Source organism: Propithecus coquereli, unplaced genomic scaffold (assembly GCF_000956105.1).
Source record: "Propithecus coquereli isolate 6110/MARCELLA unplaced genomic scaffold, Pcoq_1.0 Scaffold50, whole genome shotgun sequence".
Taxonomy (NCBI): domain Eukaryota; kingdom Metazoa; phylum Chordata; class Mammalia; order Primates; family Indriidae; genus Propithecus; species Propithecus coquereli.
In genome coordinates this window covers 3,018,717-3,044,215 of record NW_012150841.1, presented here as the reverse complement: position 1 = coordinate 3,044,215, position 25,499 = coordinate 3,018,717, and the positions used below count along the sequence as shown (strand labels likewise).

The 25,499-nt window shown below is 40.4% G+C and overlaps 2 protein-coding genes across 3 annotated transcripts in view; one reads left to right on the top strand and one right to left on the bottom strand.

Annotated features, from left to right (window-relative positions):
- The first annotated feature begins 3,630 nt into the window (after positions 1–3,630).
- KLHL34 (kelch-like family member 34) lies at positions 3,631–6,415 on the top strand. Its single transcript, XM_012656332.1, has one exon. It carries the CDS (start codon positions 4,145–4,147, stop codon positions 6,077–6,079), a length of 1,935 nt encoding a protein of 644 aa, XP_012511786.1. The 5' UTR covers positions 3,631–4,144; the 3' UTR covers positions 6,080–6,415.
- A 773-nt stretch (positions 6,416–7,188) lies between these two features.
- Positions 7,189–25,499, bottom strand: part of CNKSR2 (connector enhancer of kinase suppressor of Ras 2) — a 284,669-nt gene continuing 266,358 nt past the window's right edge. For both annotated transcript variants that reach the window (XM_012656319.1, XM_012656320.1), the window contains 2 exons: positions 12,390–12,586; positions 7,189–9,573 (listed from right to left, as the gene is read on the bottom strand). In XM_012656319.1, coding sequence (XP_012511773.1) covers positions 9,358–9,573; positions 12,390–12,586 — 413 coding nt within the window. In that variant the 3' untranslated portion in view covers positions 7,189–9,357. The remainder of the gene's footprint in view (positions 9,574–12,389; positions 12,587–25,499) is intronic.

Sequence of the window (25,499 nt, the reverse complement as noted above, 5' to 3'; positions counted from 1 at the left end):
AACACATACCAACTATTTTAGAGGTGAGAACTCTGGAATTTAGATTTAGCTGGGTAGGACCTATTCGGGGAAAGTGGAGTACCACGGCTGACTAGCACTGTAGCTTTGATGTGGGAAGTGAGGTGGGTGCTTGGAAGACTTTCGTTCTAGGTTCTGTCACAGGACGTGCAGATGTATGGAAGGGACTGGTGACAGCAATTCACAGTTCTGACCGGGGCGGGGGTGTCCAGGGCAAATTGCAGGGTCTCGACAGGCATGCTGGGTGAGTAGCTGGGCCTCCAGCATTAGCCCAGTCATACAAACTGGGGCATGGAGGAGGTACTGGGGCAAGAGGCTGGAAGGCACCTGGGGCACTGGGTTCCTGCATCCAGGTGGGAGGAGTAGCAGCATGTGTGACTGGATGCTGACAGCCATGTGAGTTGGACCAGGGCTGTGTGCAGGGCAGCTCCAAGGGCTGGATGAAGTAGTGAGGCTTTCTCAGCAGAGTCGAATCCACCTGGAATCCCCAGTTGGGGGCCACCTATTGTCACCGACTTGCTTCCTAGGGATGTAAGCTCATGGCTTTACCAGGATGTATCTTAAATCTCAGCTGCATGAAGGAAAGAAGGAGAACAAGAGAAAAGGAAGTAATTGTCCCAGTCAAGTCCCTTTTAATAACCGTTCACTCCCTCCCTGTATCTGTTTAACTCAACATTACTTATGCCAAAGACCATGATAGGGGCTCAGATACAAAGACCAAGAAATAGTCCTTGCCCTCACGAAGTTTATAGTCTAAAGGGGGAGGGCACAAGCAGATCATTTTCAACATAATGACCACATCCTGTCGGATCTGCCCATCACTATTAGTTCAGTTTGGGTCATGAGGCACGCTTCCAGGGAACCCAGTTGCTATGGTCTGAATGTATATGTCTTTCCAAAATTACTATGTTGAAACCTAATCTCCAACATGACAGTATTAAGAAGTGGCCTTTGGGAGGTGATTAGTGCCCTTATAAAAGAGGCCTGAGGGAGCCTGTTAGCCCCTTACCCCTTCTGCCATGTGAGGACACAGCCAGAAGGCACCATTTACGAAGCAGAGAGCCCTCACTAGACACCAAATCTGCTGGCACCTTCATTTTGGACTTCCCAGCCTCTAGAATGGTAAACGATGAATTGTTATAGTTCATAAATTACTCAGTCTAAGCTATTTTGTTATAGCAGGCTGAACACAGACACCAACTTAAGACACACATCTACAACAATTTTTAAAAGCACACACCGAAATTTTATTTAGCATACTTAATATTGCACAGAAATGAAAATACCAATATTTTTCCATAAACATTACTCAAAGGACAATGATTTTCTTAGATTGACAGTTACGTTTTCTAAACAAGGCCATATAGACACATCTAATATAAAAATGCCTTCAGTTAACATAGTTCATGATATCCTCAACAGCAAAATATGTTAAGGTAGGTAGCATGTTGGGCCAGCAATTAACACATACTTGTTAGGTAAAACTGGATTTTTGATGTTAAGAGTTTAAAGTCTCTCACAGCATCTTGAATTCTCAAGTGTGACATTTTGGATTCAGTCTGAATATGTGGCGATGGATAGATCTGATGGGATGTGATCCAACTTCTGGGTAAAAATATACTGTTTAAAAAACCGTACTTGAACAGCTTTAAGTTGATAAGGTGATAAACGTACTTTATCACCCTGAATATTTGGTTTAAATAAACTGTGTTGCACCATTTTATTTTTATCATACATGAGGTCACATAATATAGTGGGGAGGGAGCTCTGGATTCTGGTACGGACTCCGTAACTCAATATCCGAGTCATCTAGACAAACCGTACTCTCTCTGGGGCTCATTTGCCATGTTTGTTTAAAAAGAAAAATAAGAGGTTCCAGAGAAAAGGGCTAAGGTTTGACTAAATGATCTCAAAAATCCCTTCTAGCAAAATTCTATTAGGTTGAGTAAAGGCCATTTAAATTCAAAATGTAGATCTGTGCAAAGTGAACCAAACTGGTATTTTACTTTTGGAAACAAGAATTTTAATGCTAAAATAAAAAAAAATCCTCACGGAAACAGCACCCCCTCTGAACCCATCTGTAGCTCTGACATTAGGAATTCAAATTGGAGTATTTTTACCCTATGGAGTTTAAGTAAGCCCAAGCAAGCCCCTGCCTGCACTTGATAATTTGGCTAATTTAAGTCATAATGCAGTTCCATCTTTGACAGCAAAATCATCTTACTAACGTTTTTATGCATTTAAAGAATTACTTCTAATTAGTGACCTTGTAAGTACTGATGACATACCAGGCAGGAAATGACAGAATTTTATCCTTACTTGGACTGTTTTTCCCCCTATGAAATGCAACCCCAACTGTCACAAATAAAAGTTATTTCAGATGCCCTCAATAGGCTCACCTAAAACAGACTGCCAGAGTGATTGCATTAGAAAAGAGAAAAATCAATTCTAGATGAAAGCAAAACAGAAGTCTCTAAATTTGCAAAGAAAAAACAACTATACTTATTTAAGAGCAGGATGGAGGAGATGGAGGGATGCTTTCCTAATGTTTCAAGATTGGGATGGTTTTAGTCATCGTTTCTGTGCTGGGTGTTTGTTACAAACATTACTTTATGAGGAGGAGCCCTGCGAAACTACAGCTCTACCGAGCTTTGCAATCTTACTGTCCATTATCTCGTCATGGCATTGAGGATGTAGCAGCCGGTAATTAGATCAAAGCGCGGAAAGTCAGAGAGAGAAACTGGAACAAATTATTTTTTTAAAGGAAGTGGTCATTTAATGGCAGAAAATCCGAGTCACCCACAATTTCCTTGTCCATGCTGCAAAGGGATGGGTGGGACAGGATCCAGGAATAGGAAGGGAGAGAACTCAACTGGGGTCGGGAGCGGGTGGGTGTGGGAGCAAATTCCCGAACGCAGTAGGTGAAACAAGCCAGCCAGGGAGACGCGAGCTGCCTCGGGAAGGGCGCTGAGTAGGCCCAGCATCTCGCAAGGGTGAGTCCAGGTGAGGGGCGTGTTACCTAGCGCCGCTGGCTGGGAGCCTGAGCTTCGCCCGGGCGTGGTTCCCGCCAGTGGCTTCTCAGCGCACAGCGGCCTACTGGGTGTCAGCGCGCAAAGTCGCCGCTTAATCCCCGCTCCCGCTGCATTAATTAGGGCCTCCTCAAAGCAGAGAGTTGAGCCAGGGCTTCTTTCCCAGACGCAGGGGCACCGGGAGGTCGAAACTCCTCTGGCCTAGCCGGGCGTCCCTCTCCGGACACCACCGGGCCGAAGGGCTCCTGCGACCCGCCCCCCCAGCCGGGCTCTAGGGACCCTGTGGTGACTGGCGACCAGTCGGGTCACCGGAGTCAAGCCCCTGGCTCGGGCCGCTTCTCCCGCGCCTGTGCCCTCGGTTTGCGGCCAGCAGTCGGGGCGCAGGGCGGGGCGCGCCCGGGAGGCCGAGGCGGCGCGCTATTCCTGTCGCTGTGAGCTACCGGCATGTTATGTGCGGCGCCCAATCATGCCTCGGACCGGCCGCTCTGACCCGCGCCCTCCCCTCCCTAATCTCCCAGGCTTTGATTTGATCCTCCGCGCGGAACAAGTCACCCCCCTCCCCACCCGCCCCATAACCAGTTGTCCCCAGCCCTCGCGGGTGCCCGCAGAACCCGTCCTCCTCGTCCAGCCCTGGAAGGTCAGAGCCTTCGCCCCACACTTCTGGGACGCCCCGAATCGGGGCCGCATCTGCGCCGTCGGAGACCCACTACCCCCGGAATCCACTGGCAGCTCGGCCCTTCCAGGTGATGGTGCACAGCCATCGCCGCCCGTGGCGTGCAGGTGTGAGCTCTCCGAATTGGGCTGGGGAGGGGGCTTTGGGCAAAGGGCGGCAGCGGTGGAAACCAAACCCCACACTCTCCAGAAGACTCCAAACTCCGCGCCCTTCGATACTAGGGGCTTCTGGAAACCGTTCCCGGACCGGATTTGCTCTAAGAGTGGCACCGGGCGATCTGCGGATCTGGGTGAAGGAGCCCTGGACTTTAAGCTGAGCAGGCAAAAATGGGCCCCTGTTAAGGGCTCTGCGGCTCGCACGGGGGGGCCTGGAGTGCCGTGCCCCGGGATGCCTCCATCTCTGCCTGCTTCCCGCCCTGGGCATAATGAGTTACTTCCTGTCTTACTGCAAGGCTCATGGCGGCGCGCTGCTCACCGGCTACCAGGCCCTGCGCGCCGAGGGCTTCCTCTGTGACGTTATACTGGAGGCCGAAGGCAGCGAATTCCCGGCTCACAGGTCACTCCTGGCGTGCTCCAGCGACTACTTCAGGGCCCTGTTCAAGAGCTACACTCGGGAATCCCGGGCGCGCGTGATCCACTTACACGTGCCGTCCGCGGCTGGCCTGCAGCGCCTGCTGGACTTCATCTATACCGCCTGGCTGTCACTCTCCATGGACACCGTAGAGGACACACTGGAGGCCGCCAGCTACCTGCAGGTTACCGAGGCCCTGGGACTGTGTGGGCGCTACCTGGAACGTCAGCTGGCTCCAGAGAACTGCTGTTTTGCCGCCAACGTGGCGGCGCGCTTCGGCCTGGCTCACACGCTGGAAGCGGCGGAGCACTGCATCATGCGCCACTTGCGGGAGATGCTGGCGCGGGGCGCGGGCCTGGCAGGACTTCTGGAGCTCAACCCCACGTCGCTGAGGGCCGTGCTGGGGGCCCCCGACGTGGCGCGGGTGCCCGAGGCCCGGCTGCTGGGCCTGGCGCTGGCCTGGCTGCGGCAGGAACCTGCGGCAGAGCGCCAGGCGCACTGCGCAGCGCTGCTCGAGCGTGTTCGCTTCGGCCTCGTGCCCGCCGACGTGCTGCGGCGCGTGTACTCAGGTTCCGGCCTCGTGCTGCCCGCCCGGGTGAAGGGCCTCATCATCCAGGCCCTTAACTACCACACGGCCCCCTCCCGCCAGCCGCTCATGCAGGGCGAGCAGACCAGCGTCCGGAGCCCCCAGACCCGCATCTTGTTGGTCGGGGGGCGCCGGGCGCGGGAGGCAGTGACCGAGGAGGTTGTAGCCCCGCGGGGGCCAGCTAGGGGCCGGGTCGTCGTGGTGGAGCCCGAGGTGGAGGAAGAGGAAGAGTCAGAGGAGGAGGAGGAAGAAGAGGAGGAGTTGGAGCTCACCCAGAACGTAGTGGCCTTCGACGTGTATAATCACCGCTGGCGCAGCCTTACGCAGCTGCCCACACCGCTGCTGGGGCACAGCGTGTGCACCCTGGGCAACTTCCTGTTTGTCCTGGGCGGGGAATGTCCTTCCGGCAGTGCCTCTTCTGCTGACGGATCGCGAGTGGTCACGGCCCAAGTGCATCGTTATGACCCGCGCTTCCACGCTTGGACTGAGGTGCCCGCCATGCGGGAAGGGCGGTCCCACTTCTGGTGCGGCGCCGTGGGCGACAGGCTCCTGGCTGTCGGGGGCCTGGGCGCGGGCGGCGAGGCTCTGGCCTCGGTGGAGATATACGAGCTGCGCTGGGACCGCTGGACGGCGGCTGGGGCGCTGCCGCGGGCGCTGCACGGCCACGCGGGGGCCGTCGGGGACCGTGGTGTCCTGTACATCTCTGGGGGCAAGGCGGGGAGAGGTGAAGGGGGCGCGAGCAGCCTCCGGGACCTGTACGCCTTGGACCCCGGGGAGCGGGTGTGGAGCAAGAAGGCGCCCATGGGCACGGCCCGGTATGGGCACCACATGGCGGTGCTGCGCGGCGCAGTGTTCGCATTTCTGGGACGATACGAGCCCTTCTCTGAGATCGAGCGTTACGACCCTGCCACAGACCAGTGGACTCGGTTGCGACCACTACCCTACGACCGCTTCTCCTATGGCTTGGCCGTGGTGGAGGAGACTGTGCTCCTGCTGGGCGGCCTTAAATGGCGGGACTCGCGCCAGGTACCTACCCGCAACGTGGTGGGCTACGACCTAGACCTGGATCGCTGGGAGGACATTGGCTGCGCGCTGCCCTGGGCCTGGAGCGGCCTGCAGTGCGCAGTGCTGCAGCTGGCCGAGGGTGGGGACGAGGAGAGGGAGGGAGAGCCTGGAGAGGCTCTAGATTTAGTGCTGGGCTGAATGGGTTAGTCCACTCCCCACCCCTCCCCGCTGGGCAACAGAGGAGAAAGTCTTACAGAGCAACAGATGGGCTTTTCCTAAGATTTGGGACTCTGGAAGCAGAGTGGCTTCTGAAGGTCAAGGAGGCAAACAAGGCCTTGGCCAAAGAGGAACATTTCCCTTTGAGTTGAGAATGGGAGACAGGAGGGGTCAAATAGAAGGATATATGAATTAGCTTCAGTGAGCTGGTGATTTTTACAGAGACTCTCTCAGGGCTAGAGATGGACTTTCGAAAATAAAATATGACCTTATTTTCCCTCTTAAAGTGTTTCCTTAGGTGCAAAACAGTGATTATTTTGTGCCAAAAACGGCAAAAAATGTACCACAGAAAGTTATATACAAAACCCAGAAAATTGTTGGCTACAAAGGCTGTAATAAAATCCTAGAAGATGGCATCATCTGAATAAATAGCGGAGGGGAAGTGCCTTGGTTAAATAGTATGAAATCATTGTAAGGAGAACTGTGATTTTATGATTCAGAGCCATAGTTATAGTTCTGATCTGATGGTTTGATATAACTATGGAACTGAGAGGGGAAAAAAAAATCTCTAAGAAAGCACTTATTTTTTCTAGAAAGTATCCTCAGTTAAATTCTTCTGTTGCCAGTCCCCACCTCTAGGCTGCCTTTGCCCTGGCCTTAGGCAGCTCATTGGTTTTACATCATATTCAGCAATCCTTAGCCATATCAGGCTCCACCGGTTAACTGGAATATCTAACCAAACCAAACAAAAATCTGTTTCTTTTATCCTCTTTAAATGTTCATTCTGCAGAAATGCTGTAGGTTATATTTTAAAAAATTAATTTATTTTTGGTGGTTCCCCCTACTTCCACAAAAGAATCACAGAAAAAGTAAAGAGGAGAAGGAAGTTTGTGTCAGGTGAATGGGAAATCAGCTTGATTTTTCAGGGTCTTAGAGAAAAATACTTGAGTATTCTGCACAGGTACTACTTCTTGCTTGTGCCACACCACTGAGATGGCAAAGTTAGAATTCGGAACGGGGTCGGGGGTGGTAGCCATGTGATCAGGTCACAAATGTGGTAAGGACTTTGCATGAATGAAGTAGGTGCTTTATAAGGATTCATTACGAGCTGAATTTATTTGACTTCAGTTTACAGTGCTGCCTCTCTCCTAGATTTGAAACGAATGCAATAAAATGTACAGATACTATATAGTGTTAAAAGGTCTCTTTCATGCTAGGCTAGCCACGACTCTCGTAAAATTCATTAGTTTAATTTTTACCATTTAAAACAACAGAGCTGACTTTACAAAAGTAAAAGCTGCTTTAGTAGCAACAGAGCTAGTCTTCCCATCAACTGCTTGCTGTTTGTAGGCCACACCCTAGCCACCGTATACATGACACATCCATCAGGTACAGATATTTTTAAGTGAACATACACGTTTGGTCTAGTAAACATCAATAAGTCTAAACACCTGTAACAAGCACACTTCATTTTAGGACAAGAGGGGTTTTTTTTGTTTTGTTTTGTTTTGTTTTGTTTTTACATATACAAAATCCCACAAATTTAATGTGCGTCAATATCCATGCAGTAAATAAATGTTTTTACAAATAGAGTTTTTTTTTAAATGATAAAAATATTACACTGGACCCAAAATTCCATACAAACAATACATGATTTCTCATCCATTTTGACTAAATATAGGATTACCGAAAATGTGCTGTAGAAAGGCCACTCTCCTGTACAGTTGTGCAAAGTCTGCAAAACGATAGTGATTCAATGGTGTTTCAAAAGCAAAGAAAATGATCCCCGCTGTGGAGTTTTTACTTTTTCCTCTACAGCAAAAATATTCACTGGCATATATCTGAACTCTTAAAGATGAAAGTACATTCACTGAGCTGTACAGGCAACAGTATAAAGCTGATTAGAAGTAGATTTTAGGATATAGAATAGTAAAGGAGGGTCCCTTCCTCCTAAAAAACAGCAAATTGTGACTTGTACGTTATGCAGCCAGACACTAAAAAGCAGCACAGTCATTTTCATGCTGTGATCACTTTCAAAAATGAGATGCTTATAAATGGAAATATGTGAAGAGGATTTTTTCATAGACTTCATCCACTCTATAAAACAATTCATGAAGCTAGGAAAAAACCTCTAAATTATTTCTCTCATATAATTCAATGTGACATCTGAGTGACCATCACCCTCTTGCTTCTTAGGAAAGAAGTACGCTTTTATTTTTCAACATTGTTTTCTATATTATAACACACATCAGCCTATAACTAAACATATTGTACTTCCCTGCCTGAAGTATAATTACATAAGTTTAATAAATGGACTAGGGGAAAAATTGGAAACTAACTAGAGTCGATTCATTTCAGTTTATATGTTGTCTTTTAAGAGTTGGAGTGTAAAAACATGAGTTTGGGCTGAAATTATATATATAGCTGTTAGCTGCCTTTCTGGGTGAGTTAAGTCTTTTAAAAAATCCATTCTCAAATTCTTCTGTACACAATCAGCATTTCATCGCTACAAAAATAAAGGAAGATTTAAACCAAGAAAATAAAGCAGCTCTATCTTCAATTTTGGTCTTAGTTACAAAAACATCTTACAAAGCTTTGCCCTGATACACCATTAAGTGTTCTCATAGATTTGGAATAGTATTTCCATTAACCAGCTTTCACAAGTTAATAGACTATTAAGACGAATATTAGATACCTGAACTTTTCTTATGTTGATGCTCTTCTATTTTGCTTAGCTCTTGTATGCGCATCTACATTTCACAAAAATAAAACTACAGCATTAAACTTTGTGCAATGTTTAAGAAAATTCTTAGAACATTTTAATAAATATAAAAAAGGTTTAAATTCTTTCCCACCCACAAGGATGTCTGCACCTGAAAAAATGTGATTTACTTTTGAAGTCTTGTTTATATAAAATTAACTTAAAGGGAGAAAGGATGACCTTAGATAGAAAACTGCCTTTTTGTGGTTTTACTACTTGAAGACCACCTCTATTTAGAATTGTTTGCAAAAGTTAATTTTAAGTCATTAAAGACAGTTGATTTTGCACATGGTAAACATAAGCTGAGCACTGACTGCATATAAAATATACAAATGCTCATTAAAGATAGTGGTAGTATGACCGTATCTGGTTTGTTTCATATAGTTTGGTAACTTTAAAGTATAGCTTGTCAAGTGTGCCACACACTGATATAAAAACTACCTTCACATACTTGTTCGGAGTGCCAGCAGGTGCTAGAATGCCTGAAGGCAAAATACACTTACACGTGCGTTTCAATGTATGAATGAGTGTGTGTCAGAGAGGAAGTGATTACATCTACTTCAGAAGAAATACTTAGTGGGTCATTTGAGGTGGTATTTTGACAGATATCCAAGAAAAGGTCGAGGTACATCTGCTTCCATTGTTGGAATTCTTTAGATGTCAGGTCTGGATTGTCTAGGACTTTATCGATAATGGCTACTTCCCCTTCTCTGGCCTGAAAAGCAAAGGGATTCAGCAATTAAGATGGAGACAAACTTTTACTCAAGTTTAAAATAAAAAGTTAATAGGCAAAAAGTTAATGAGCCCATTAAGAAACAACTTTGGTATACTCTCACTCAGCTATTTAGACTCAAATCCTGGTGTACTTTTTTCTATACCCAAAGTATGCCTCGTTTTGCCCATTCTGTGTGGTTTATTTTTTCTCTTGGCCTGTCCTATTGTCCATCTGTGCCTATGGAAACCTCCCTCATTCTTTAAGATCCAGTTCAAAAGCCTCTCATTTCTTGAAGCCTTCCTTAAACACTTGGAAAAAAGAGGGTTTTCTCCCTCATTTACGTCTCTAAACTATTCCATTACTGCCACTGAGTGGAATTAGCAAATTCTGTCTCTTGAGCCACTTTTGTATCTGTTCTCTTTCTCCTGCTTATGGTAAGCTCCTCACGCTTGAATGAGAGTAGCATTGGCCCTCCTGTCACCACAAATACGAAATTCTTGTTGAGTATTATGGCTCCCTTCCTGTAGCACTAGGGGACTGTAATGGAGAATGACTCTCCCTTCCATGTTGGACGCTGGGTCGCAGCTGAAGACTAAGCTTCATTTTGGTACAAACCACCAAGGTACAACTATTGCCTGTGGAAGAAGAGAATTTCCCAGGTGGAAGGTAAGACAGGAGGAAAGGGCTTAAGACAGTCTGAGAAGCTCAGTCCTGCCTTTTATGCAGCGAAGGAAGGGTTAGGGAAGCATAGGAAATGTTCTGCAGGAAATGGGAGGGCTTGCCTCTGTGCCAGCCAGAGATGAGAGGGAAAGAAGACAGCAAGGTGCCTAAGAAGTTGTTTTGGTCTGTGAGGCTGAACAGAATATGGAAGAGGGCTGGGACTGAGGATGTTGTGAGATGCCTGTGGTGGGATCCACGATCCATGCTTGGTGAGGGGGCCTGTTAAAATTCCAGGAACAAGGCCGGGCGTGGTGGCTCACGCCTGTAATCCTAGCTCTCTGGGAGGCCGAGGCGGGCGGATTGTTTGAGCTCAGGAGTTCGAAACCAGCCTGAGCAAGAGCAAGACCCCGTCTCTACTAAAATTAGAAAGAAATTAATCGGCCAACTAAAAATATATAGAAAAAATTAGCCAGGCATGGTGGCCATGTCTGTAGTCCCAGCTACTCAGGAGACTGAGGCAGAAGGATTGCTTGAGCCCAGGAGTTTGAGGTTGCTGTGAGCTAGGATGATGCCACGGCACTCTACCCCAGGCAACACAGTGAGACTCTGTCTCAAAAAAAAAAAAAAAAAAAAAAAAAAAATTCCAGGAACAAGACACAGCCAGAGTTGCTTGATTAGTTGTCCCTCCCTAATAAAAAATTTCATTCCCTATTAATTTTTCACACCAAAAAGCATAGTTCATTGGTACCAACAAGGGGTATTTCTTTACAGTGACTTTTTCATTATCTTTCTTTGCCCCAGAGAGTCGAGCACAGTATCATGTACCTGGTGATTCATCAATACTTACTGAACTAAACATCATCAGTAGCTCATATTTATTGTCACTGGAATAAAATGCTTTGGGGGAATCTACAGAGCATAAAGAGAAGGGCAAGGGGCTGCGAGAGAGAGGGAGAGGAGCAAGGCTTTGAGATCTGTGAGACTGACCTGCTTCAAAATGCCCACCTGCCTTCTAAACCAGGAAGTTTAGAACTGAATGGGGGAAAGGGGGGAGGCTCTATAAGGTGGGAGGGTGAGGATAGCTTTGGAGTAAGGTTGGTCACTGAAATTATTCTTATGAATATTATAGCTTCCTCTAAAATTCTGGTCTTAGTTACCAAAAGTCCATCAGATTGTCCTATGGATTTGCAGTAGTATTTGCATGAATATCAATGAAAAGCTAATTGACTCTGAAAACTTGGCTGCTTGCTACCTGAAAATTTCCCAAATCATTGATTTTTCTATATCTCAAAATTAAAAAACCTAAGCAGCATGCTTATGGGTCTAAAATATTTCCCAAGGGAGCCCTTTGACCTTTTGTTTCCTGGAATTACTGAGGTACCTACTCTGTGTGATAGTTCTTTTCTGTCTTTGATTTTTTAACGGTGCAGGGCCTTCTCAGATGGTTTGTGTGGTGAGCCCTCCCCAGACATACACTGGGAGGAAGGCTCACTTGTCTGCTTCCTTCTTTAACTTCCTGCCTCTCAGCTCCCCTGACCTCACCACCTCCTCCCCAACATGGGGGTGGCATAATCAGAAGACTGAAGACGATGCAAGCTCTTAAGAAAATGTGTAACAGGAAAGTAACATGTGAATTGGGAAGTGATAACATAAACAGACCAATTATAAGATTTCTACATGGAACATGAATCACTGTAGCTTCACTCCAAATGCACTGTAGTTCACACAGGAAATAATCGCAAAATATCTCAAGCTGTTTTTGCACCCACTACTGCATTGTGCATGTATTCTGAGATCTTTTAATAACTCTAATAATTACACTACCTGGTATATTTATCTTGGGAAATTGAAAGACTGAAGAATAACACCAGCCCTGCATTTTTGGAAAAAAATTTTAATCACATCCTGTTTTCTTCTAGAACTAAGTCACGTAACATTTAATCAGTGCTTTGAGATGTTAATGAAAAGACGATCTCCTCTTTATCAATATACTTATTAGAACATAGGAAAGGTTCAGTTTCAGGTTCTTCCTGTTTACCTGTTCCTATCCCCTAGTCCCCCGTTTTATCTTTCTTAACCTATAGTGTCTGGTAATCTACTTTGAGTTCAAGAATGAATCTTTTCAAAGAAATTTCTCCTTCCATTTCATATCTTACCTTTAAAGTGCTTTTGAGAATTCTCAGCCTGTGTAGTTTTTCATTCATTACAGGATCATTGCATCTTTTTATAAAGGATAGCTTGTATTCCATCTTGGTTGAAATACGATGTTCTCCTAGGGGTGACAGACTAGCTTGCTCCAGTGCCCTGTATAAATCTTGCAGTGAGTCTCCTAACTTTTCTTCTCCACTTTCACCTGCAATGTCCACAAAGAGAGAGAAAGAGAGAGAGACAGACAGACAGACAGAGAGAGAGAGATGAATCCATTGTAATAAATAGTTGACACCCTTAAAATCTACTAAAAAGTCAAAACTATCTGGGAAAACAGGATAATGAATGACTGAAAATACTATTAAAAAAAAAAACCCAAAAAATCCACAGCTGCTAGTTATATTGGGTAAGATTAGCTACAATCAGCTAATTGTTTTAGAATGATTAAATAGGATTCTTTGATTAACCAAATATTCTCTTGCTAGCAAATCACTGTACATATCTTGAGTCCATTATATTCAAAGAATTAGAGCATGAAAGGTACACAATATGGAAACAATCCTGCACATAATTTAATATTTTAAAACATTAATATCCCTTACCATTATAATAAGCATAGAAATGCTGGTTAATAGAACTTGCCTGGTTTAGCAATACTGAATGAACTGATTTTTACATTTTTCCAGACTTCATAAGATGGAATGGCATTCGTTGGAGTATATTTGATTATAAAAATCTTCCAGTTGTGCCATGGAGGATTATTAGGTTTCATGTGACTGCCATGGTAATGCTTGGCACATTGTAAATATAGTAACCAATCATAAATTGTCACAATAGTAACATTTTAATTAAAATGAAATATGGGACTATATTTATATAGGGAAAAAATCTGGCACATACTAAGAGAAGCTACTTAGCATTCGTAAGACCTGGGGAAACAATACTCCAATTAAGTATTTTTGAAAAATAAAATTGGAGACTGGTTCAGTAAGGATCTCAGATCTAGCTGAACCAATAAAACTCCCATCTTGGTTTTTAGTTGCCTGAATACTGATGTCATATCTTTCTCAATGATAAAGATGAACTGGGAGTTTGCTTGGAGTGGTAGATTGGAGTCAGGGTATATCATGTTTAATACATAGCTTAATACTTAAATATCAAGTAATTATTTTGGCCCCCAAATTAAATATGGAATGTTGTTCATTCCACGATGGTCCATGTGAATATTTTAGGCTTTCTGAGATGATTTAAAAAAAAGATTTGCTAATTGGTAATAATACTGGTTAACGTTTAGATGTTCCAGGCAGTAGGGTAAATCCTTGACATTTATGATCTCATTTAATCCTCACAACAATACTAAGAGCAGATCCATCTGATTTTCATTTTATAGCAGGGAAGCACCTTGCTCAAAGTCACACTTAGTAAGTGGTGGAGCTACAATTCCAACTGGGTAATCTGGCTCCAGAATGCATGATTTTAATAAGAATTCTACACTGCCAATTTTTTCAGTAATCATTTGAACTATGTATTTAACAGTGGACGCTAATTAATGTGACACTCCCTTAAAATGCAGCATTCAAAAAAATTTTTAAATGAGTGTATCTAAAACTACCAAAAAAGCCCAAAACGTACAGTACCTTTACTTGAAGGGATCACCTTTAGGATTAAAATGTAGCTTTGTTTAAATTCCAAATTCAACTTTTGGCTCTGCTACTGAGGTTAGTAACTAATGGTTGGTATAATCCTTGAGTCCTCCCATTAGAAAATCCCTTATCAGCATATGCTATCACTAAGTCCTCCATAATGAATATTAACTTCCTAACCATGCATCTAAGTTAGAACTATAATGTAAAAATACAAAAATCCCTTTAAATAACAGCTTTTTCATTCTCTGTTGGCTCATCCTTGAATGTTTTCAACACCTAGAGGATTTTGAGGGATGGGGAATGGAAGACTGTTAAAAGGAAGAACGGCTTTGTGGGTTAAGAGCAGGATGGAAGCAGGAGGGAATTTTAACTGACAATGATTTGGCAGGAGAAAGACACAAAATCATATGGTCATTTTACAGTAACTAAAAGGAGTTGTAAAAACAAGGACACATTTGAACAGAGTAATTCCATTTCATAAGATCATAGGCCAGGGGAGGACTCTGAGGAATTATTTTGCACTTATCACATTTTTTTTGCCTCAAGGCAAGACTGCATCTAAAGCCAGAGTAATTTCATAGAGTAGAGAGTGGGGTAGAAATGGGAGGCCTAAGGTATGTGAATTATAGTAGTTAAGGTATCAGGTGGCCTAATGTATTACTACTTTTTCAGTTCTAGAAAGAAGGTGAAGGAAAAAAGGGATTTGGATTATAGTTTTAGGATTTAAGGGAGGCAGAAGTATTTTTACATAGTACATATTTATTTTAAGAGAACTTTCTGTATTACCTCACACTATAGGGAGCATATAGTTTGTTTAAAAAAACATTTTGACCCAGTTTTCTTTTTCCCTAATTCTTAAAGTTTGTAGAATACTGGGAAAGATGACTTTTATAAAATTTCTTTAAGAAAGATAAGATTCAATATAAAAAGTGACATACATAGCTATTAGACAATAAAAACTGAAAGTTTTTTCCCCCTTCTTGTTAAGGGGGAGAAAAGCGTTCAATCAAAAAGACAACATAGTTCTACAAAGAATCTGGTTTGACAGCTGTAGGAAGAATTGAGTATGGATTTATCTCTGGGTAGCACATTTGAACAAGCAATCACAATGAGACGGAACACAGAAACATTTCCAAGTATAGTAATGGTATAGCGTGGCTCCTGTTAGAGATAAGCCCCCCACACCCCATCCCCTACACATCATACACATATGCAGCACTGCACAAGACACAGCAGTGGGATGAGTAAGGATGAGGGACTGAGATGCCAGGCTACCACAAAATGCCACCAATTACTTAACATTTTAAGACTAGACAAAGAGTCCTTTTATTTTCAAAGGAGAGGGGTGAGGGGCAGTCACATTATAAATCTGATTCACTGTGCCCAACAATCAAAACAACACAGAACTCAACATTCAAGACAAAAACAGACCTTTATTTTCTTTTATAATTTTCAATTTGTTTCCTTGATTTTTCTTAGATGAATACCAAATAAGTCAATTGGGGCTACTGTTGCAACTGAAAATATGAAAGCACCTTTATTTTCTTCTCTTTTTGCCCTCTTCTTCTTCATCTCCTTCTCACTTCTCTTCAGGCTTCTCTCTTTTTTCAACCCTTGCTTTTTCTTCTTTTAGGAGAGGCTTGCTTTGGAGGAGGAGGCAAGCACTGGGTGAGGTCTGCTTCCTGACTGACTTTCTTTCAACGTGCCAGTTCAGCCATTGGAATACTGGCTGAAAACCAGCTCTTTTGCAATTTGAATGAATGTTTTCTGAAAGTTGGCAAAGTGTAGAGACCACATTCGAATCACAGGACATATATAGGAACCTTCTGCGATTCCTAATGAGGAAGTGTATCACTGCTATAATGAAATTTTAATCTGTATCTAATTTATTCAGGAAATCTGGGTCTATGCAGAAATAAATTTCCCCCAAATTATATTTACATTTACGACATGTAAATTGTCTTGTGTCAGATTATATACTTTTTAATTCCAATTTTATTAAAGCAAAGAGCACATGTTTCCTTTCCTATATAAAATTTCATTGGCTATTAGAAAATGACAATTAAGTTATTAATTAATTAACTTGTATTCTGTGCCAAGATAGGGGCATTTCTGGCTATGTCATACTCGGCAGAGTGAAAGAAGAGCCTCTTTATTGTCTTATTTATATTCTGCTCCACTATGAAATATTGTGAATGTAGGACAGTAGTGAGCATCGTAATGGTTCATTGTTTTTTTCAGGTTGATGTGACCTCCAGGTAGTAGTGATAAAGAAAAGTTCAAAGAAAAGATTAGCTAATGAAAAATACTAGTTTGTTGGAATCTCTTTCAAATTGTTATTAGCAGATGATAATGCATTTTTCAAATACCAAAAAGTCTTTTTGGTTGACGTATTTCCTTATATTCAGGCTCAGTGGTTTCCAAAATTTTTTTTATTGTGCACGCTTATCAATTAAAACACTTGTTTTATAGAACAGAAACTTATATACACGTATTACTCTATTAATAGATAGATGTTATAAAACATACACACAAAAGAAATTCAAAAGGATGAGATACAAAACTTAAGGAGAAATTCCAATGTTTTTTCTTCCTGTACCTTAATTGGACCTGTTTACCTCCTTCAGAGACCTAGACTGTGACTTTCCCACGAGCAGAATTCAGCTCGCTCACATTTGCATTTCCCATTCTACCTGGAACACTGCCTCATGCACCCAACACATTCAGAGTCAGCTTTTCGCTACTTTACACACGAAGTACTCCAAAGAGGGTTCCCTATCAGGTGACTGTATAATTATTAGGACAGTCTATTGTTTATGTTTCCTTGGTGAAAATTAAGAATAATAAAAATTTGGGGACCTAAAATTTCACTCCAGTATCCTCCTTATTTCCCCATCCCTGTAACGATAATGTTGAAGGAGAGTAAAAAATGAAAACAAATCAAATGAGTATTCCAACTGGGCTCTTGAAGAACTACACCAACAACAGATAATGAGTTCTGGTACATATTTTGGAAGGGAACTGTGCTCTTTTAAAATTGGACAATGATGTCCTCATGGAAACAGCTGTTCCTTCCATAACACAGCTGTGTAATGAGCACAGAGGGTTGGGAAAGATTAAATCACAAATGGGAGAGAAGGCTGGACATGGTAGTATTAGTCATCAGTCAAATCTGAGAAGCATTCGTTTTTATACAACTGCAGAGTGCTTTAAAGGCTTCCAGGCTAATGATATCAAGTATGTGAAATGCTATTCTTCTAAGGGCAATTAACATTTGCATTGAGACCACAGGAATATTTTCTATGAATACTAATTTACTAGCATACCATTATGAACAATTTATTTATATGTTGTTAATGTAAGGTAACAAACTTTTAATGGATTTAATGTCTTTGTAGGTTTTATGCTTAAGATGATTAAGTATTCAGGGGTTACACTATAATGTCAATTGTTTTATAATACTAGCTCTTTTAATTCATGCTTTTATATAAGTCAACCAGCTATGCTTAGCATTATAAAATGGGGGTGGGGGGAGAGAGCAGTTTGTTATACCAGAAAAAAGGATAAGATTTTAAAAGCTGGCTTTTAGTCCTCCCTCCGTAATCAACTACCTGCTTCTTACTTAGAAGTTATTTATTTTGTTTTAGGCAAAATAATAATACCCAAACATTACTATTGGGCAATACTTTCTCTGATGAAAAAATCATTTTTAGTGAGGGAAAAAACCCTTGTTTTAAAAGGACAGTTTGAGTGGTTCCACCAACATTGCTAAGTGTATTTTTAAAGATGAATATGTAAAGCCCATCATTATAAAAATGACAATGTGCTTCACCAAAATCAAGTATGGCCCATACTTGTATCTGTTAATTCCTTCTCTAAATCTTACTTCCATAAAGCTATACCAAAAGAGACATAGCTAAAGTTTATTCTATACTTCTTTCTCTGAGTATGTAATTTCTGCCAAATTATGTGGTTTAATGATACAAATATATGACAGTGGTTGAATTTGCAGAGTACTACAGCAGTTTTTATGACAAATAGTTCAGATGGCAAAATGTTATTGTCCTTTAGCATTCATTTATTGACCCAAAGAAGGGAAGTTCTTTGAAGGACAATCACAAACATAAAAGACCAGGTCTAGATTTACCCACAGAACTTAGAAAATTTAACCAGTATAGACATGGAGGAGAAGGTACCTGGCTCTTAGGCAGGAATTCATAAAGGGGACAGTTTAAAACCATAGCTAAGAGATGATTATATTTGAAAATTAATGTGAAGTCACCATATTCCTTAAAGAGAAAAAACTGAAATTCTTCAGATCATAAAATTTTACTATGACTTAAATAGGGAGGATGACCCAAGACAATCCCATAAATATTAAATGCCAATAAAATGCTTTTTGAGGGATTTCTACATACCAGAACCATTTTTTAGATATACTTAAAAAACACATTAAAATGGTTAGAGCACAGAGGCAGTTGTAAGGCAGATCAATGTGATTTTATTCACAACACAAATTCCATTTGTGAGAAAGAAGCATTGATTACTTCTCTTTAGAAAGATATTTACTATCAAGCATACTTAGCAAATTATTTAGCTATCTAAAAAGATCTGATACCAATTGGTCATATTTTTATTTTTTAAGTAATTTATAATTTTACAGGTATTCACATTATGCAATACCACACACACTGCGGTGACAGGAAGAAAAAACATTTCAAAATACATTGTTAAATTATCTGTTCATTGCACAGTATGAAATATCCATCAATTAGCATTGAAATTGTTACAGTGTATCTTATCCAACTAAAGGAAATTTCACATCCACTACAGAAGAAAATTAAGCAATACTGAGCCATAGGGGACCCGGTTACATAGTATTAAATAATATCTGAAGCTAGTTTGAAAGACATCCAGACAAAATACTTTTTCAAAAATGAAAACCACAGCCTACTGATTTGAAATATTTTACAGAAAAGAATAGCTCATGCCTGCCCTAAGAGGCAACACCACTTGCATATAAGTGCCAAGAAATAAGGAGAAAGTTAGGATTTTAGCTAAGGATTCTAATGAAGCCTGACATTAGGAATTTTCTTCATTAGCGTCACCGAAAGCAGTCTCTGTTTTGCACCTGAATACACTTTATAATAGAATAAACATATTAAGTTTCAAAGCAAATTGTGTATACTTTGCCTTAATAGATTACACTTAATTTAGTACAATACAGCACGTCAAATTTTAAAAATGCAAAATACACGTAATACAGAATTTGCTTCCTCTGCTTTGCCTTAAAGAGGCCACCAAAAAGTCAGTCCATTAAACAGCCAGAATTTTCTAGTTATTGGAGCTGATCCCTCTCTTTTCCTGGTGCCAGGAGAACACAACTGAGATGTCACCACAGAGAGCCCTTCCCCAGTCAAGACCCTTTCCCCTCTGTTCTCTCATAGAAATGGCAGTTTTCTGTTACTGTGCTCCATCTTGATTGGCTTTGATCTTATGCTAGTCCCAATGTAGAAAGCTCGAATTCTTCTTAAGAGTGGCCTGCCCCTCTTAATATCCCTTTAGGGAGGCCCTCAATCCAAAACACTTGATGATCTAAGCTTTTTACAAGTCTGTTTTCTGTTATAAACAGCAAGGACGAGGCCATTTTAGTTGCTTGCAAGAGGTTGATGTTGAGTCTGCGCCGTGCCGACTCTCTCCGATCTAAATTCTCTAAACATTAGCTTATCAATCTGTGAGTCCAATGGGTTGAGTGCCAACAGAAGTGGATCCGATTTGGCATGGAGAGGTTCTACCAACTCTCGCAGTGTATTAGCCTAATATGATAAAGCAGTGATACAATATGATGAAAGACCTGCGAGTGCCATTATTTCCAAAGCATATTAGTATTTGTATTAGAAATACCATCATGCAATACCCATGAAGAGAAAATAGAAAAATATGGCTAGAATTGCATATGGTTTTAATACCATGTCTTTCTGTTGGCATGCAAGTCTACTTGGCCATAAATGGGACATTTTTTTGCTTTAAGTTTGGTTGCTTAGAAATGCTAATCTTCCAAATATACACAATAACACACAGTGCAGATAAATCTTTTTCCACCTCTATACTTGTATATGCATATCTGTAATTGTAATCAGAAAAGTTTACATTAAAAATATTCCCCATACACATGTAAATTGACCAGTCTTTCAAGAAAATTAAAATGTATCTCTACACAAAATCTTTCTTCACATTCATCCAATCAAGAAGTATGAAGAAAAGTTTTCTGGTCTTCTGAACACAAGGCTATTTGACTACCCTGATATATATGCTACCACGTCCTAATCAGTGAGATAGTAGAATAGCCTCCCTAGTATTGCTCCAATGAGGAGGCCACAAGCCAAACAATACAAAGTGCAGATAAATGAAAACCTGTAACAGACTAAATGTGATGAAAGGGTGACTTTACACCTGAGCATAAGCCACCCAAGGAGTTAAGAAACTGGAAGAGACAGAAGTTTCTGAACAACCTGAGAAACTAAGAACAGTTTGGATAAAATAAATTGCCGTCCCTTTTAGTTCATTTCATTTTGGATCTTGAGGAATCCAAATATTGTCAACAGGCACAAATCAGCAATATTTTTTATCTGTAGCCTAGGGCAGATTTTTATTTGCAACATTCTGTAGTATCTTTTGAGTTATATCAAGAAGAAGGAACAAATGAGGAGAGGGAACAAAGAAAGCATGTTGTTCATTACTACATCCCTTAGAAAATGGGGAGGGACGCATGTTGCCAATAAAACTGGTATCTAGAAAACAGGATGCAACATTGTTCATAAATCAGCAGAACTAATTTTTGTCTATCACATCATACTCGTTTTTGGAGAAAAGGGGGTGGGAACTCAGTAATCTTCATATGTAGGTCGAACGAAACAAAACACAGTTTCTCATTTTAAAAAATACTGTAATTCTGGAATGCTAGTTCTAGCCTCTACCACTTTGTTTCATAAGGTCACTGAATTTCGAACAGCAAAATCAGAGGCAATCTAACCTTGGGCACAAGGTCTTTTCTAAATTTAAACTGTTCTTAATTTATGCAATTCCAACATTTTGTAAATTGTTTTGAATACATCCTTCCTTTCCCCGAAGACACAATGTTGCATGAGTGGCTTAATTTCTAGTACACATTCCCTAATGCTCATTTAACCCATACTAAACTGAACTAGAGCCCTGGTAATCAAGTCATGATTACATTTACAATATTGTTTCTATAGGATTGCTGAATTCTACTCCAAGAGATGGGAAACATCTCCTCAGTTTAGCTCTTTGCCAGAGTGCAGAATGGTGAGGGAGAATCACTATTTCGAAATAGCTATAGCTATTTACCAATTTGTGTATATTAGCATAAGAGAAGATAACTCCCTAGGGCAAGGGTATCTCTTCAAGTAGTGGTGATCGGTATGACTGGCTACAGAATCTCAGGGGTGGGGGTAGGGAGTGCTTGTTAAACACAGATTTCTGGGCCTCACCCCTATCTACTGAATCAGAATTTCTGGGTATGGAACTCAGGAATCTGCATTTTAAACAAGCAACCCAGGTGATTCTTGTGCCCATGGCAGTTTGAGACCTCCTGCTTTAGGCCAATCACAGTGGGTAGGGCTGGTTGGAGAAACACCAATTTTTGTATTGCATATACAAGAGTTTCTAAGGCAGAAGCCCTTAGGTTGGGGACTTCACATAGCATTTTATTTTTAGTCCCATCACCAGTATAACATTGTATCATAGAGTTCAAATAATTTCAAGGTTTTTTGCTGAGCAATCTGATAGAAATACCTTGGTCTACTGAGATTATGGCAAAATAAAAGAGGCCTTGGTAAACTGTTTAAATAAATTCATTAAAGCTATACTTTTATGTAGTGTTAAATAGTTCATATTTATTTTTGAAGGAAACAGAACTACAAAGATACTCCTAGACTCAACTCCATTGTATATTTTGGTGTGTGCACTATGAATCCAATGCATTAGCAAGCCAGATGGGCCAGAGGCAAGGGTGCAAAGTGCTGCTAATATATGGCTAATCTACATGCAACAGACCTACTTCATGATACTGCTCCATGAAAGTCTATCTTTGACTTCTGTGAATCTCATATTTATGTGTCTTTAATAATTATTATAATGACAGACTAATTTTATTCCTATTTTCTAAAAAGACAAGTGGAAATTGTATACTCCTTCAAAAAAGGCAGCAAAAACATAAATTATACGACTCTTATTTTATTTCCTTTTGCCTGATATCCTAACTATAAAAATATTCCCTACTTCTGTTCTTAAAATAAACTTTACTATTTACCCAATTACATTTTGAAACAACAGCAACATACCTATGCTATCCCAAAGAAAATCAGTAATGTTTCTATTTGGCATATTAGTTAACAAATACTTACTAAGCTTAGAAAATAAGTGATTAAACCCCCAATTGTGAGCCTACCAGCTTAGCTGGGTAGGAAGAAACAGATCAAAGAACTTGCATGGGAAACAGACCCACACTGGAATAAAACATTCTATAATGCTTCAACATAGCATTACATGTGAGTTCATCATTCAGATCTCTAGGTGTATAATAACAGGGAAACAAGATCTGTTGTTTCAAAATGTAATTTTTTGAGACACAGATTGAATTTACGTAGGATATTTTGAGGAGGATGTTTTATTTTATGAATTTAAAAACTGCCCCACTAAGCACCACCCAAAATAAGCAGAAATAGAAATTCTGGAAACATAAGTTTTATTTTTTTTTATTTCAGCATATTATGGGGGTACAGATGATTAGGTTATGTATATGATGCCCTTGCCCTGCCTCCCCCCCCCAAGTAATCTGGCTTCTATTAGTGACCTGGTAGGAATAGCTGATGATACTATAATCAAATGCCTAAGGATAAGATTACAGCCTGGGTAAGGATGGAAGCACAAATAGTAGTAAGACAATGATTAAGTTTGAATACAAAATAGCTGAAAAGAAATCTTTTCCTTCATGAATGAAAGACAAGGAAATATTTAAAAATGGAAATGTGTTTAAGCCAGATAAACACTTATAAAGATTCCTACTTCCGTTTGAGTTCTAAGACAGAAATCAGTATAGTGAGCTTGAGGGTAAATTTAAGAGCAAAACCACAGACTATTTGTCTTTAAGCTGTTTGTAAATAACAAAGGTCACCAATAGCAGATATCCAAGTCTACTAACGGTAACACGTGAAGAGCTCCTGGGAGAGTAGAATTGTTTTGTGCTTCTTTAACGTAATTGTCTGGACCCTCCCCTTCATCTAAATGTATTATTTAGATTTAAGTTTTTCTTTCTAAAAAACAAGGATATCTAACACCATGAAATGGTAGTCAGTGATAATTACTTTTCTCAAAGTAAGTATTGGAAAGACTGGGCTCACACCAAAATAGAGACTTGTTAATTGTGGCTTGAGTATTATCTGTCCAAATTTTGAGGGCCTATTTTCTTGTAAAAGGTTGAGTTCAAAAAGACAGGATATCATATTTTAAAAAATTTATTTGTTTTTTTATTTCATACCATAGGGAAAACGAATCGGAAAATCTTTGTTTTTATTTTATGAATGAGAAGCAAAATTTTCATGATAAAGTATTTCTTTTTCAAAATAAAGTGATAAATGGTAAAATATAATATAGTTTGTGCTTATGCTTATAGTACTTATGGAGCTCTTTAATAAGCAAGTCCAGGTAAAATAAAATATTTGATGCACCTAGCCATAGGCAAAATGATAAGAAAAATACCATTTCCAGATAATTCTAATGTTCCTCTAACTGGCCAAATCACAATTCCATCCTGTGTGTATAATTCACAGGAGATGGAGTATTTCCTTATGAAAGTAGTCTTTCATCTTAATGTACCTACTGCTATATTATGACCTTAGAGTGCATTTATGACTTAATTAGTTGTCCGTGAGCATACCACACATGCTGGTTTTTTAAAATTTGCATAAAAAACCACCATCTGAAATAAAGGCAGACCTACAGTACCTTTAAATGAAGCGCATATATTGGCAACAATTGAAAAGGTCTTTTACGCTTATTAGTCATAGAAGTACTTGATATGTTAATTCAATTTACCACTAGTTTATTTTCAATAAAATATAAAAATGTACTATGGAATTTTGACACATTATACTGTCATCGCAAATGTCACCATTCAGATCTTAAAATGGAAAATGGGAGGAATTAATTTTTATAGACACATATTGTTCAGTAAGGGCTTAATGGGTGTCTGTGGGTATATATATACATTCTATATAAAATGTTAGGAATAAATATATAAAGATGATAGTCTGACCTAAAACAGTTCATGATATAGTTGTCCAACCTCTTCCCATTTGTCTTAAAATTTTATAGTTAAGAATTATTTGACTCCTCCATCCTGATTCATCCACATTTTTAAATATTTCAGTAGATAATATTATTTTGAGATGAATATAAAAGAATTATGATAAACTCCAATGAGACAACTTTAGTAAAAATAATCATTCCCAGTGAGGTTTTCTTTCAGCAATGTAGGTGGATGGCAGCCTAATGACAGATTGGGTTGCTTTTGAAATCTATTTTATGATTAACAATTATTTGTTTTAAGATAATCTCTTTAAAGTTTATCAGTTCCAGTTGAAATAGCTATAGAGGTAACATAGCTGAAGTCTGAGACATGAACTCACTACAGGAAACAGTAGACTTTCTTAAAATCCCCAAATACTTTAGAGATAAACAATGCAGGTTTTTAATGTATGAGAATTTTCTACCACCAACTTGTATGTTGATGTTAAAGGGATGTAATTAGATATATCATATTCCATCTGGATGATAATCAGTGTGAAATAACTTACTGATGAGAACTGCCAATCTGGTGAGCAAGTGAGTCACACAACACTTCATCTGTGACCATGTCTGGTCTGGTCTGCCGAAATGAAAAGGCAAATTGAGACCAAATTTATCTAAATCATTTTCTTGCCTATTTCTTTCAATACGTTCTTATTTGGTTCTTCCAATTTTCTTTCCTACCTGATAAGTACTCTGAAAAGCAGTTCCAACCTTATCGACTATGTAATTGGGTGGTAAAAATGTCTTCAGAACACTGATTATACTTCCATGAGCCAGGTTAATTTTCCTATCACGCTTGACTTGAATTCTCCAAACTTGATATTCTAGTAGAATAACCGGTAATGGTATGTGTACCTGGGGAGTTGGGATTGTAAACATACATTTAATATGTTCACTCCATCAGAACCTACTCCAGGTAAATAAAGGACTTTGCCTTTATGTTCTTTTACCAAGTTGCTGATCAGGAAACTTGATCTATGGTTAGTAAATCTTGATGCTATGCAAATTGTGCTTTTACTGCCTAGCCTCTTTAGGAAGCAATCAATGGTACAACTTCCTCATTCTTGAAAATTTGATCTAAAATAAATGAAGACATACATA